The 16,226-nt window shown below is 40.5% G+C and overlaps 1 protein-coding gene across 5 annotated transcripts in view; it reads right to left on the reverse strand.

Moving 5' to 3' along the window:
* LOC127004076 (tyrosine-protein phosphatase non-receptor type 2-like) overlaps positions 1-15,588 on the reverse strand; it is a 71,607-nt gene extending 56,019 nt beyond the window's left edge. For 4 of the 5 annotated variants that reach the window (XM_050871391.1, XM_050871392.1, XM_050871390.1 and 1 more), the window contains exons 1-5: positions 15,424-15,588; positions 11,328-11,486; positions 10,889-11,023; positions 8,775-8,908; positions 5,353-5,578 (exon numbers count right to left, since the gene is read on the reverse strand). In XM_050871391.1, the coding sequence (XP_050727348.1) occupies positions 5,353-5,578; positions 8,775-8,908; positions 10,889-11,023; positions 11,328-11,486; positions 15,424-15,507 (738 nt within the window). In that variant the 5' untranslated portion in view covers positions 15,508-15,588. Of the gene's footprint in view, positions 1-5,352; positions 5,579-8,774; positions 8,909-10,888; positions 11,024-11,327; positions 11,487-13,749; positions 14,018-15,423 lie in introns of all 5 variants that reach the window. The other variant, XM_050871393.1, reaches the window with a different exon arrangement.
* Between the last annotated feature and the right edge of the window lie 638 nt (positions 15,589-16,226).

Raw genomic sequence — 16,226 nt, forward strand, 5'->3', positions numbered from 1 at the left:
GCACCCTATCTCTCCATTTCACTGGAGGTCATCCTCCAACATTCCCTACATATCTCAATCACATACACCCTCCTGGTCATCTTACTCTCCTCCATTCGCTCCATGTGGCCAAACCACTTTAAAGTCTGTCGCTTTACTTCTTCCACCACTCCACACTTCTTCCCTTCACCCATGTGACACATTCCAAAACGTTCATACACACTTTCATTACTCATTCCATCCATTCTACTCACACCACATGCACTCTTCAAAAACTTATTTCCACTGCCTGCACCCTAGACCTCTGACTTTCATTCCAGGCCCATGTTTTGCTTGCATATGTGAGGGTTGGTACTATTACTGTATTTCTCAAATCCCTCTTTACCTCTGACTTTCATTCCAGGCCCATGTTTTCCTTGCATATGTGAGGGTTGGTACTATTACTGTATTTTGCAAATCCCTCTTTACCTCCATGCTCACACTTCTGCCATTCATGATTCATCCCAAAGACCCTACCACCTTTCTTCCTTGCAATGCCCTTTCTCTTGTCTCTCCTTCTGTACCACCATGCTTACACATAACTGATCCAAGGTACTTAAACTCATTAACCTTCTCCCTTTCTTCACCGTTCAAAATTATTTTGCATTCTTTTTCACATTCAATTCCCACTCTATATGGGCATACAAAATCCACAACCTCACTTCTACTCCACTCACAAACCATCACTTTACTTTTGTTGACATTTACTTTTTTCAGCTTTCTCCTTTTACATACACTATCAAAGACATTTATGCTGAAAATCACATTTCCCACTATAAATTACATGAAAACTACTGAAGGTACAAAAAAATAGAAAAGGGTCATAGTTTAGTTTACTTCAATCCTTCTCCTGCATTGTGCAGGAACAAGTAGTTTCCTAGGCATCTTTGTTTCATCACAGAGATGTGATGAAATAAAGTATTTTTCACGCTCTGTGCAGGAGACCGAGGCGACTCGTGTTCCGTTGCCTGTGCGCGGTCTTGTCTTTGGCTTCGCATCAGCCATATGCAGTACAGGTAACTCGTGATTTACGCGAGTTTATTTTATGCGTTTTGAAATATCGCGGGGTCCGAAATCAAAATAAATGTTTAATTTACATGTTTTTTCCACTTATACGCGATATTTTATGGAGTGGCCACCAGATGTCTCACGCAACTGGACTCACACGGCGCCGCGGCAACACAGCTGAGCTCAGTTCTTCCCGCGTGCCACTTGAATAACAATACAGCACCCACGCTGCCACGCTACTCAACGATTGGGGTGGGCAGGTAACGGTACCAGTACCGGTGCTAATGGTACCAGACTGCTCGGTACCGGTACCAATACTAGCCAGGCGCTCATGCTGTCCCTCATTTCTTTCTCAGACGAGTGAGGCTGAGACTGAGTGCCTGAGTGGATATTTCGGTGATATGGATATTCTCTCTCTCTCTCTCTCTCTCTCTCTCTCTCCACTGAATGTATAACGCGCACCTTTTTCACTTAAAAATGCCTGAAAGTTTAACCCTACGCGTTATACGCCGAATGTACAAATTTTTAATGACTTTTTTTCTTCTTTGGGGTGTTTTTAAGGGTCTGTGTTTCGTCTTATCCAATAACAACTGCAAACTTACCTTTATTATTGTTAATGATCCTTCAAAGTCCATAGCTGTCTTATAATATGTTACCATAGAATACAGGGCGATCAAATAACTGCCATACAAAAATTAAATCAGTGGAGGATCGCCCATGCCTTGCTGTTATCCCGTTTTCCCGTCAGGCGCCATTTGTATGATCTTGATCTTGATGTCACAGCTGGCTTACGATTGTATGACTAAGGAGCAGTACAAGCTGCATAAAAGAATCATATTGGAAAAAAATATCCATGTGTTCATTATTAATTATTAATATTAGTGAGAATAATGGGGTAAATATGATATCAGAAACTGTACATCATGAGTCTTGTACGAGGAGCTATTTCACGCCCAGCCGCCATTTGCATTGTTTACAAACCACAGAACCACACCCACACAACAAACAGCTGCATGCCGCATGAATTGTGTCTTGCCTAGTTGTCTGTCATAACCTACGAGTGACTGTGAGAATAATATGCTTATTATGATCTCAGAAGCTGTACATAATCAGTATGTACGAGGAGATATTTCTCGCAACACCAGCCCGGCCGCCATTTGCATTGTTTGAAAACCACACAACCACACCCAAACAACAAACAGCTGCATGCTGCGTGACACCAGAACCGTGTGAATTGTGTCTTGCCTAGTTGTCTGTCATAATCCACGAGTGATGGTGAGAATAATATGCTTAATATGATATCAGAAGCTGTGCATCATCAGTATGTTTACAGGGATGTATTTCTCACAACACCAGCCCGGCCGACATTTTCATTGCTTTACTCAAGGACACTTGTCAATTCAAGCAGTAAAGATTACACCAAAAATATGTAAATTTCGGGAAGTTGTACATCGTCAATGTTCTTTAACCCGTACATAGAACTTTTTTCTTTTTTTTATCAAAATTGTTGTCTTAAAGTTTTGGGTGCGCGTTATACACCGCAAAATACGGTATTTATTTTTCGACAGAAACCTACCTCTTGTTTGATTTACATTGTTTTTGATTTACGCGACCTCTGCAAGGACGCAATACTCACGTAAATTGAGAGTTACCTGTACACTGATTGTCTTAGATTATTTTATCCTGGTAATTATGATTACTACAACGGATTATGCAGACAGTAATAACATGTCACAAAAAAAAGCCTCATCTCACTCGTATTTTTGTTGGCAGAGGCTGGCGCTATGATGCAAACATCTGAACGAGGCAGACTCAATATTTCCGTATAGACACCACATGTAAGGTGGAATATATTCCCATTTGGTGTATTATAGACCTAGACAATCACAGATTGCCCTAGAGCTCAAAATCACGACAAAATCTCCATGACATACCAGTACATCGCCCGGACACCTAGTCTACTGCGCTCATGATGTTTCAGAACATCACCTGTCCTTTAGGGGTTAAACCCATTTATTTATTTATTATTTAAATGGCTGCCCAAATTGAAGTGCGTCTTATAAGCACATGCGTCTTATAAGCCGTCAAATACGGTATATGAAGTGCTTGTTAAGGGAAGGATCTAAGAGCTATCTCAGGGAAAAATGAGTTAATGGCAGCCTACCCTTTAGCAAGTTTTGCTATATTTTACTGCTGGTTGATACAGGGCTTTAGGATTTTGTAATAGGGTCAAACGGGTAGGCAGTGGCCGAAGCGATAGCGTACTGGACCCACATTCGCCGCGTGATGGACGACGCGGGTTCAAATCCTCACGCTACCACCTGGGATTTTTCAGTCACCGCCGAGTGGCTTAAAACTACCCACATGCTGTCCTGAAGACCACCCATCAACCCGGACTCTAGAGGAAGCCGTCCAAGCGAATCAAGAACGAGTTCCAGGGGGCAGCATGAGCCAATGCAAGATGGCGCCACTATAAACACTCGCCTGTGCCAGAACGGGCTGGGCCGACCATCAGGCCCCACCTGGAAGAAGCCTTGGGCCGACCATCAGGCCCCACCGGGAAGATGCCTACCGGCGCAATAGGCAACAACGTAAAAAAAAAAAAAAAAAAAAAAAAAAAAATTCCTATATAACCCCAGTATCTTCATTTCAAGTCATCCCTAAAATCTAGCCGGATGGAATGTTTAAGTAAAGGTTTAGGTTTGAGTGCCCCTTTAATAAACACTGATGGGCAAATGCAGCACAGTATTATTTGTGCGGGCCAGTGACAACATTTGGGCTGCCTCAAAAAGTAAGTACAGCCAAACAGTGTGTGTGGGTCTTCCTTAGTCAATGACAGCCTTGTTCCTGTTCCCTCAGCACAAATGTTTAACCCTTAAAGCGCAGGTGTCGACAATAGTCGACAGCTGGTTCCTGGGCTCAAACCGCGGGTGTCGACAATAGTCAAAAAGGCATATTTTGACTTAGCACTCTGTCAAATTTATTTTGTTTATGCTGAAGTAGGGTAAGCATGTCATTTTCTTTCAAACAATACCCAACCATGCTCCCTTGATTAATTATTGGTCAGTGTATGACTTGTGTAAACTTTGAAATGATGTCCACTAGACATCCCACCTCTTCTCACCTTCCAGTGAATTTCATCCACAAGATGGGGGCCCTTTGACCTCAATACCCATCAAGGGCATCAAGAAGGCCTAGAAGTTAAGTTATTTTGGGGTGTGGTTCACATAAACTTTATAAAAGTTATGCTTCTTATTACTAAACCATAGAAGGGAAGTCCACTCGGGGTGGAAAACTGTCTATAAAAATGTGCTCTCAGTGATCCTACTGCAATATTCTGTACGCGCTCTACCAAAGGTCATATAGTCTTCAACTTAACGTCAATAAACAGTTAAGGAGGGTAGGCGGTGGCCGAACTGGTAGCGTACTGGGCCCACATTCACCGCATGATGGACGACGCGGGTTCGAATCCCCACGCTACCACTCGGATTTTTCAGTCACCGCCGAGTGGCTTAAAACTACCCACATGTTGTCCTGAAGACCACCCATCAACCCGGACTCTAAGGAAGCCGTCCAAGCGAATCAAGAACGAGTTCCGGGGGGCAGCATGAGCCAATGCAAGATGGCGCCACTATAAACACTCGCCTGCGCCAGAACGGGCTGGGCCGACCATCAGGCCCCACCTGGAAGAAGCCTTGGGCCGACCATCAGGCCCCACCTGGAAGAAGCCTTGGGCCGACCATCAGGCCCCACCAGGAAGATGCCTACCGGCGCAACAGGCAACGACGTAAAAAAAACAACAAAAAAAAAAAAAAACAGGACTTTACAATGGTACTTCACACAGTTACATGAGTTAAGTAGAAGTGAAGGTATGAAAGGCTGAAGTGAGGTATGTTTTTGAGTAAATATGCCCGTGTGGGAGGATAGGCACGCAAAATAAGCCTGCGCTTTGCGTTAATGGCCTGTAACTTTGGTCACTGGCACAATGTTAAATTAACACCATTGACATTCACACAAAAAGGTAATGAATGCCACCAAATTAAAACCATTGAGATTGTACAGGTTAGCCAGGATGAATATACTGGTTATTGCCAGTGCGGGAGGGGGATGACAATGTGCCACTGGTAAACAATGCAATTTTGCCTTGAAAATATCTAAAAAAAATTGTTGCCCAAATCTTTGCAATGAACCCAAACTCAATCCTTTAACTTAAGTGGTTTTCTAAAAGAAACTAAAGGAGTATTTTTTTCCTACAATGCTTCTTATGGCCTGCTTTTAATAATAACTGGAAACTACGAGATACAAATCCTGTCTAATTCTGCTTACCATCATGAGAATGGTGTCCACAAGACAGAAGGTTCCTGAACGGCCGATGCCTGCGGAGCAGTGGACCACCACTGGGCCAACATCAGGCTCCAGCACACCACTTGCTCTTACAACATTTAGGAACTTGTAAAATGCTTCAGGAGACTGAGGAACACCAAAATCTGGCCACGTTGTGTAGTGAAAATGCAATATCAAGCGGTTCTCACCCGATGTTGTTTTTGTTAACCTGAAAAGCCAATGATTACACTGATTCAGAATAAGGTGCACTGTAATTCACAAAAGAAAAGAATATCCCCCATATACAGATTTGCTATGCCTTGCATCTTTCTCTTTCATGCCTGGAAATGGGAAATCATTAAATACAATTTTTCTGTCATTCTGTGGCAAATAATTATCAGGGAATATTTGCTATTTGTATGCTCCTTCCAATTTGTAAACATTTTACTTAGAGACTTATCTGAAAAAAAAGGAAAAATGAGCCCAGGACTAGAAATTAAAGTCATAAAAAAGATACATTATCTTTCATTTTGACAGAATTTTTTGTTTTTCAGTTCACTTTCTCTTAGTACCTTTTTCACTAACAAGATTGCAGACTGGAAGGTAGGTACAAATTGGTAAATATACACCATTCATCTCATTTCACTAGGCTCGCTTCAAATCTCAATGATTTGGCATCTTCAGCTGTATGTTTTAATACTTACCAATTTTCTAGAAGCTTTGTTTCATGTATAACTAAATTGTGGAACCAGCTTTCATATGATATTTTTTTTTCATTCATTCATCTCTGACGACTACTCCTAGGAGCTCCCACCAGGGGGATGCCCACGGCAGAAGAGTTTCCATCTCTCTTTATCCAGACACTCCCTCCTTGCCTGCTCAAAATTTCTCAAGGATCTTTCACCCCTCTCCCTGACATACTCCTGCACCCTATCTCTCCATTTCACTGGAGGTCGTCCTCTAACATTCCCTCCCTCTATCTCACTCACACACACCCTCCTGGTCATCTTACTCTCCTCCATTCGCTCCATGTGGCCAAACCACTTTAAAGTCTGTCACTTCACTTCTTCCACCATTCCACAATTCTTCCCTTCACCTACGTGACACATACCAAAACGCTCATACACACTTTCATTACTCATTCCATCCATTCTACTCATTCCACATGCACTCCTCAAATAACTCATTTCCACTGCCTGCACTCTAGACCTCTGACTTTCATTCCAGGCCCATGTTTTCCTTGCATATGTGAGAGTTGGTACTATTACTGTATTTCTCAAATCCCTCTTTACCTTCATGCTCACACTTCTGCCATTCATGATACATCCCAAAGACCCTACCACCTTTCTTCCTTGCAATGCCCTTTCTCTTGTCTCTCCTTCTGTACCACCATGCTTACACATAACTGATCCAAGGTACTTAAACTCATTAACCTTCTCCATTTCTTCAACGTTCAAAATTATTTTGCATTCTTTTTCACATTCAATAGGAGCACCTAACATCACCAAATGTGAGGTACAAACTTGGCAGAGGGACTGTTTTTTGGGCACCATTAAAGGTAATGGGCTAAAGAGTAGCTCAGCCGGATATTTTGTTTTTATTTATTAATGATCCACGAGACATCCTAGAGTTAAATCAAAGTATGTGCTTATCTTTGTATTCATTCATACACATACTGGTAATATTTCTGTGGAGTCTGATTCACTTATTAGAGTGAAATTCTAGTGTGATAAACAGTCATATATTCATGTCACTAGTAAAAATGAAACTAATAATTTAAGTTTTGCCACCATGAAATATACACAAATAGATAAATATGAAAGCTCACGAGGTCACAATAAGCGACATCACCTGCTTTGCGCAGTAAAAGTATGCTATTTTAGGTATCTGATACCCGCAATATGGCAGGCTGCTGCTGCCTCGGTCACAGATTATTGCCAGATTGTTGTTCTTCGCCACTTATATTTTCCGACTTCCTGCCCCAAAACTGTCTTCTGGGCTCCAATAACGAAACTAATTTATAGTTATCGTTAAAAGAGTAAGATCCTGATGTTTCTTGGCAATAGTTAGGCATCAGAAACAGGTAAATACTATGCTCTGAGTACGACAATCTGGCAACAGTAGCTATACGTATTTCCATATTATTGTTCTGTTGTTTATTGAATGTTGTGTTTAAGAAAAAGAATACTCATAATTTTAGTTCGTTTTTGGTCATAAGGATTCTTTACGAAATACAAGAATAACATTACCTTCTTATACTTAGGAAACGTCCTGAATCCTGGATCGGCAATGGTGATGTTAGGCGCGCCTATTCGCACTCTATATGGGCATACAAAATCCACAACCTCACTTCTACTCCGCTCACAAACTATCACTTTACTTTTGTTGACATTTACTTTTTTCAGCTTTCTCCATTTACATACACTATCAAAGACACTGACCAAATTTTGTAGGTCACTTTCATTTTCTGCAATGAGCACTGTGTCATCAGCAAATAAGACTGAATTCAACACCCACTTCCTTCCATCAGCGTACATTTTTACTCCAACTTCCCCAACTTTGCCCTTCATTTCTCTCATCACATCATCCATATAAATATTGAACAACCATGGTGACATGACACACCTCTGCCTCAAGCCCACTTTTATCTCAAAATGTTCACTTGTTTCTCCACTAATTTTGACACATGCAGATGCATCCTCATAGAAAGACTTTATTGCATTAAGCAGTTTTCCTCCCACACCATATATCTTTAAAACGTCCCACAATGCCAGCCAATCGACTCTGTCATAAGCTTTTTCTAGATCCATGAAGGCAGCGTATAGTTTTTTTTCTTTTTGCTAATATTTTTTCTACTACCATCCTGAAGGAAAATATCTGATCCACACATCCTCCTCCCTTCCTGGAGCCACCTTGTTCTTCACTGATTTTTTCTTCTGTAAGTCTTTGCACCCTCTCTATTATGACATTTCCATATACCTTTCCGGGTATACTCAGCAGACTTATACCTCTATAGCTCGTTCACTCCCCTCTCCTGCCCTTCCCCTTGTAAACTGGGACAATGATGGCTTTAGTCCAGTCTGCTGGCACCCCACCCCCTTACTTTACTTGGGGAGATATTTTCTGCATTTCTTTCGTTCTTTACTTCTCTCCAAGATGATTTTCTGTTTCCTTTATATTTTTCACTTAGTCTTATTCCAAAGTCAGTTGTTGTTGTTAAAGCTGAAAACCTGCAATTATTTAAGAACAGAGTTAATAGTTTTTTACTAAGATGACTTGCTCTTTCCTAAGGCCAATGATCCCCCCTCTGGGACTCTTACTGGGTATATAGTTCCACGAACTCTCCACAGAGGCTGACATTCTTGGCCTATAATAATAATAATAATAATAATAATAATAATGAGAAAACCCTGGCAGTCACTCACCTTAAAGTACTATAGTTGTAGTGGGTATGCCGAGAAACATTGAGGAGATCCACCTTGAGGCCAACAGTTGAAAACGAAATAGAGTCTTCACCCCCTTCACTCTCCCCAAGGGGCCAGTACTGATGACACTTTATCTAGAAAGAGATAACTGTGTTAGAATCCACAGAACATGAAGGTTGCACACCTCTACTGGTAATAAAAATGAGAGCTAATTTATCAAACTCTGAAGCTGCCTTCCTATTACTAAAAACCTTTCAAAAGAGGAGTATCAAGGTAGGGACATAGAAATGACATTTTCTCTTTTATAATACTGTTTTACCTTTGGCCTGTTTCCTATACTGAAAAAACAACAACTGCATAATACCAAGAAAACAAGCAGTGACTGGATGTAAAACATATTTTGTGATTTTTTGTAAATTGAATGTTACAGCCTGACCTCCAACTGATCATTTTGTAGAATCCCCTTAAAAATATACTAAAAATTCATTACAATCTACAATCCGACTGTGAGCCAATAGATGTCTTTTATAAACCCTCTCCACCCATCTATTGTTTTCACACAATACAATGATTTAGTGTCTGAATACTGATAAAATAAAAAAAGGAGGGAGGCTATCTATGTATCATTCTATCACGCGTTCTTCTGCAGCCCAACATTACATGTACCCTCCTCTGTTACGATTCACCATGGCCATTATTCTGAAGAACAAGTCTGGGTACAAAATTATAATCCCTCAATCCTCTCTTTACCTCTATGCTCACACCTGTGGCTCTCTTGATCATCTCATATAACCCCATGACTTGCCTTTCCTTTGCTCTTCTCAGTATCGCCCCGCTGTTCACTCCCAGTTACTTGATACCTAACATCCTCCCTACTAAAACTGCCTTGCACTCAGCTTTACTTGGCCTATATACTTTGAAGGCTGCTTCTAAATCAACTAATTCAGTCTCCTTTCTCTATAAAAAAATTTAAAAAAATTAAAAAAATCTTATAACATTCACTCCAAACTGACAATTTGAAATGCGTAAGACAAATTAGCATGAGTGATTCTCATAAAGTTCTTGTACTAGCACTAGTATCAGTGTTCAACCAAGTCACCATAATTGGAGGAAATTAGCCAACTCATGACGGTGTCATTTGCAAACTTACTTATATTGCCATTTACCAAAGGTGGGCATTCTGCAATTTAAGTCTGCTCATCGCTAATCCGCTAATAGGGGACTAACAAAAAATTTGCAGAATAGCGTTAGCAGAAAATTTGAAAAATTAGCAGATTTGCAGTTAGCGGAATGCCAAAACTGTAGTCTGCTAACGCAAACTTTAAAAAACCACCAACAATGAAATTTCCAGGAAATTCAAGAATATTTTTGAAAGTGTGGAGAAACTTCTAGATTAGGGTGGCCAGATGTCCAAGATTTTCCTGGATTTTAATGGTCTGTCCTGGATTTCATGCACTGTCCCAGAAAATGTTTTTTATTAAAGCGTCCCGGATTTCACTTCCAGAAATCTGGCCACCCTATTCTAGATCTATCTGATGCGCAGCCAGTCTGCACAGCATGCAGGCGGTAGCCTACCCAGGCTGCGTGGGAGGGAATATTCTAGGAGTGTCTGTTGCGCAGCAGGGGATTTTATTGGAAATTATGTTTTTAACTACCAGTAAAGGGTTAACGGACTAAAAAATGGTTAGCGGACTGTTGCGGACTTCATTAGTGGACTAAATTTTTTAATTAGCATTAGCATTAGCAGATTTGCGATAGTGGACCGGCGAAGCCGGAAAATTTGCGGTTAGCGAAATGCCCAACAAAGTTAGTGGAATTGTGAATTGCAGACTAACAAAAGATAAGTGGGCACCCACCTCTGCTATTTACAATAGAATCTAGAAAACTAGTAACATTCAAAATAAATTATCCCCATCAGAACCTTGTGGGGCCTCAATAGTAACATCTAGAATCAAATTTCATGTAATTTTTAGGAACCAACTTTTAAGGTTAAACTATTCACATGCATTTCTCTATTTTTTTAACTCTACTCAATTCATCATTTGGTCAAAATATATCTCTAGGTAGTCCTATAAGTACATATAGGAATTGACAACCCTTTTTTTGATACACACCTGATTCTTTTCAATTATTTTGTTGAGCATGATTATACCTTTAATTTTCTGTTGCCATATCATGAGCCAGAAATGCGGAGTTGTGTGTGACAATGGCCCCTGCGCAAGAACATATGACCGGTTCACACACTCCGCCTGCAATGAAGGAAAAACATCATTTTAGAATACCAAAACAGTCAAATGAACACAAATACAAATATCCAATGATTAGCATTATCCAGCAGCACTGCTCAAATTTATAGCAGTGCTTAAGATGAGATTTAGCAATAAATACTCACTACACATTTCACTTAAACCATCAGCAGCAATTATCAGCACATTGCAAGACATCCAGCACCTCCTCCTCAGCTCCTGTCCATGATTATTTTAATCTCTTTGCCTGATCCTCTGTCAGCCCTGACTTCTACAAATTCAGTTCAAGCAATTAAATGGGACAAACCTTTACAAGAGATGCATTTATATAATTTGTGTTGGTGTCTGTGAGAACTATTCTGGTGTGGTCATAAGGAAGGACATCTCTGTAGCGATTCAGGTTCTTGTTAGAAGATTTTCTGGCTTCTGTACACGGCAGGTCAAACGTTCCTTCATCACGTATTCTCTGAAAAGAATGGATATTATTTAGCATCTTTCAACATTGCAGTGATGTGCTCTAGAGATTTTTTTCTGAACATTTGGTAGAGGATGACTTTATGTTGATGGTGAATATTGATACAAGCATATTTTGGAATCATAAACTAATGCATAACGATGTGGCCTGCTAGAAATTTTACTTACACTTCAGAAAATGTTACACCTCAATAATACACAAATATTGAACCAGAAATGGACCAACTCAAGCTGGAAAAACAGGAATGTGTAAAATTTACATATATGCAAAAGGAAACAAATTTTTGAGTTTGCTTAGCTCTAGAGGACTCACAGGAAATTGAACTATAAAAAAAAAGTGGGTAGCATACACTTGCAAAACTCTTTAATTCAAAGAGGTGTCTCAATATCTACTATGTTTGTAAAAGCAGTAACTGATTGCCACAGAAACAAGCTGTAAAAATTTCATAACTAACTGTATTCAGTAAGAATTCCTCGACATTCAACTTCCTAGTTATGACGTTTTTTTTTACTTGTTCCGCCAAGCCTGGTAGATGGAATCCGTAAAGCCTTGGTATGGACTTCCCTTGGTTGCTCATTGCCCTACTTGAGCCAGGTGCAACTTTAACAGTTAGTTATATTTGTAGCCAACTCTACTTCCTTCTCTGATAATTCACTTATTATTATATGTTCTTGCTTTATCTAAGTCATTCCACTTTTCTTCACTACCATAGTTTTATAATTCTTCACTATTTAGTTAGCATCCCCTTAGGTACTACATTAATGATCATCAGGTGCCATGTTTAGTGCTCATGGTACTATGCCTGATAAACATATGCAACCTTTCAAAAAAAAATTTATGTGAATGAGATGTAGAATGTGAACTAGTATATGTGGCATGCTTCTTCCCACCTGAAACCCTGAGAAAACTATCCATTCTTCTTTCATTACCACAATGAGCCTTTTCCTCCCATCCAGTTCTCTCTACATACCCTACAGACCATAAGATACCACTGCTACAACACACCCTATGACATCTCCTCGCCTCCTCCAACCTCCCCAGGGAAACCATCTTCTCCCTGACCTCTTTTGATGTTCCACTGTGCAGTATGAATTTGACATACAAGTGAAACACACATTTTCTGGTGTGTAAAATCAAGCTATTGAAATACAGGTAACTCTCGATTTACGCGAGTTTGGTTTACGTGTTTTTGAAATAATGCGGGGTCCAAAATCCAAATAAATGTTTAATTTACACGTTTTTTCACTTATATGTAATATTTTATGGAGTGGCCACCAGATGTCTCACGCAACTGGACTCAAACGGCGCCATGGCCACACAGCTGAGCTCAGTTCTTCCCGCGCGCCACTTGAACAACAATGCAGTACCCATGCTGCCACGGTACTCAACAATAGGGGTGGGCAGGTATCGGTACCACTACCGATACAACGGTACTAGCTATATGGTATGGTACCGGTACCAATACTAGCCACTCGCTCATGGTGTCCCTCATTTCTTCCTCACACGAGTGAGGCTGAGACTGAGTGCCTGAGTGGATATCTCGGTGATATGGATATTCTCTCTCTCTCTCTCTCTCTCTCTCTCTCTCTCTCTCTCTCTCTCTCTCTCTCTCTCTCTCCACTAAATGAAGTGAATATTTATTTTTCGATAGAAACCTACCTCTTGTTTGATTTACATTGTTTTTGATTTACACGACCTCTTCAAGGACACAATACTCGCGTAAATCGAGAGTTACCTTTATCTAAGACCAAAATTTGCCTTGTTGAAACTTGAAAAATTTAGCCCTAATTGCACTGGGGGGACAATAAGGACTATGGACTGTGGTTCTTAAGGTTAAGGTTGGCATGTGCAGTGTGGCTTTGTGTTGGTCCTTCCTATACCATTAACTCTGTGGCAGGAAGTCCACCAGATGAGATCTGGGTACAGACGCTATGTATGACCAAAAACTGTTAATCTATATCACACCCAAAATAAGATCTAGAAGCTAATGAAACAAAGGTTACATTTTCTTTCCTCATAGAAAAAACGTCTCTGGTGAAAAATCTCCACTAGAGGTGTCCCGAAGTACTGTCAACTGATACAAGTTGTAGAGATGGCACGGGCAAATTTCTTTGATTACAGCAGTTTGTTAAACATGATTACTGAGGGAAAAGCCCCAAGTAACACTTTCAAGAACTCAGGAAATCCCCCTGTGATTGTCTTATTGTGAGGGGTACATGCTAACATCTGAACACAAGGCAAATGACAACTTCACCAAGGTGTGGCTGATGAAGGGGAGAGAATCCTGGAGTCGTAGCATGTTCGACTTCAGTAAGGTCCACCTCTCCCCCAAGTACAGTCAAGCTATCTGCCTTGATAACCAGGAGATGTGAGATCTTCAGTCTTTGCTGCCCCTCATGGCTACAGCCAGCCAGAACTTTTATCAAAGCATCATCAATCATTTTGAAAGTGTTGGCAAGCACTTAGGTAGATGATGACATGTCTGACTATGATGCTGATGATTATCACTTGGACTATTGCATCTAAAAAGATTAAAAAATTGTCAATGAATGATTGGATCCAATCAACGAAAAACATTATCAAGCACTTCCAATAGTTTTGAAAGTGTTATAAAGATATTTTTGTACTGCTTTTATCAGTATCTCGAGTAATTGGTGGTGTGACTTACAATAGACCACCAATCAATCAGTGATTAGCCCTAATCATCGACGAGCTACACAAACAGGGTTGGAAAAAAAGCATGATTTTTCTAAAAAAAATATTAAAAATTCGATTTATTAGATTTAAATCATTTTTTTCATTTAGTTTTTTTTTTATTATTTTTTTTCATTAATCCTTGTTTGTTTCCACTTATTATTTGTTTCAGTCTTATTTGGCCGTTTTCTTGTATTAAACTTGGCCAATGTTAAATGAAACCATAGTTTAATATACATTACCCAAGATGAGTTTTTCACATAAAAATCATAAGTAGGACTAATAGGTTTTTTTTATGATTTTGAATATTTTTCTTGTAAGAGATGGCAATGATTTACTGGTGCCTGATTTGCCACAGGACCAGTACAGCTCTACCAATCGTCATAGTCTTCAAATTAACGTTAAAGGACAGTTAAGGGTTTGTACTTTACAATGATACTTCATTTAGTCATGTGAGGTAAGTAGAAGTGAAGATATAAAAAGTTGAAGTGAGTTATGTTTTTGCCTGAATATGCCCCCATGGGAGGACAGGAACGGCGAAATAAGCCTGCGCTTTAAGGGTTAAGAGCAGCACAACTATAGCTATACTGATGCTAAGCTACTATCCCTAGCAGTGATAGGTTTCCCTTTTAGCAGCAGTTGGGTCGAGATGGCCATCTGAGGGACAAAACAAGGACAATTTATGCTGCAGAATTTGTTATTCATTCTGACAGATAGTTTACACAGCAATATCTACAATAATTTTACTGTAGCACTTTCAAAACCATTACCCAGTGAAACCTATATCAGTGTAAAAAAACATCTTGCTGTACCACGAAATGAAGTCACTCTGAAAAGACTGCTCATGACTACTAAACAATACCCCCACAAGTCCACCAGGAGTCCACCTGTACCTGACGGGTAACAACACATTACCGTCAAATAGTAATGATGAGAACACGACCACGCAATTCTCCTTACTTGACCACTGCTCGGCAAACGCTGTCCATGTCTTACACGTAATAAAATGTACGCTACCCCGGCCTTTCTTTTGTTTAATACTCACCCTTCTGTTAACCTGTTAAGGATAAGTTAACCAAGTGAGTAACACGTTTTGGGGCGGCGCAAACTGCTAAATAAGGCAAACTTGCGCCACCCTAGGAAAATTCAGGTCTGGGGCCGAGGTAAACACATTGCCGCGGCGGCCACCTCGCCTCTCACGCCACAACTACGCCGCCCTGAGAGATCTCCATACCTGGTACACCTGGTTCCACGCCCCGGACTCCTCTATGTCCCGGTACTCCTTCTCTATCGCCTCCATTTGAGCAGAGTCCGTCATTTTGTGGGAGCTGGCCGCCCGCTCAACATGTCACCGCCACTGTTGCGAGAAATAGCTCCTCGCCGAAATAAGTCGCTCTGCTGCCCACCACGCATGCGCACTGGGGAATACAACAGGAAAACATCTGAATTTGCCTGATTTTGTTTTAATTTGTCCACTCATGATCTTTTGTGATGGTTAATATCGCCCACAAGGAAACAACACACCAAACCAGCATACCAAACAAGCAAGAACTAGGTGAACATCAACGTGGGGTAATTCTTTCTAAAATCTGCCCTCTTCGTTTGTTATAAAGCCTTCTTTGGATTAGAAGTGTTGTTCTGATGTTTGTGCCATGTAAAAGGGCCGAAACAGGACGAGTAAACGATAGCGGTGAGTGAAATATAGAAAAGGTAAGCGAGTTGAACCTCTCCATGCGAGCTATTTTGCGGCTGCGAGGTGATTCCTACAACACCACAACAACATACAGCCCCAGTTCGAGTCCAGCCCAGTGCTGCCAGATTATCGTACTCACAACTCAGACCTCGGCAGTAAAAGAGAAATAAGAGAAGAACAAGTATAGCAGTAAAAAGAAAACAAAAGGGCAGGAAAGGGCAATGCAAAAGAAAGACTAGAGTAAGCTAAAGTGAAGAAAACAAAGGAAAATAAAATAAAATAAATTAATGCTTATAAAAGTCTGTGTAAGAAAAGTGTGCAGAAAAATAAAGCTCGGTGCACAG

This window comes from Eriocheir sinensis, chromosome 27, assembly GCF_024679095.1.
Source record: "Eriocheir sinensis breed Jianghai 21 chromosome 27, ASM2467909v1, whole genome shotgun sequence".
Classification (NCBI taxonomy): domain Eukaryota; kingdom Metazoa; phylum Arthropoda; class Malacostraca; order Decapoda; family Varunidae; genus Eriocheir; species Eriocheir sinensis.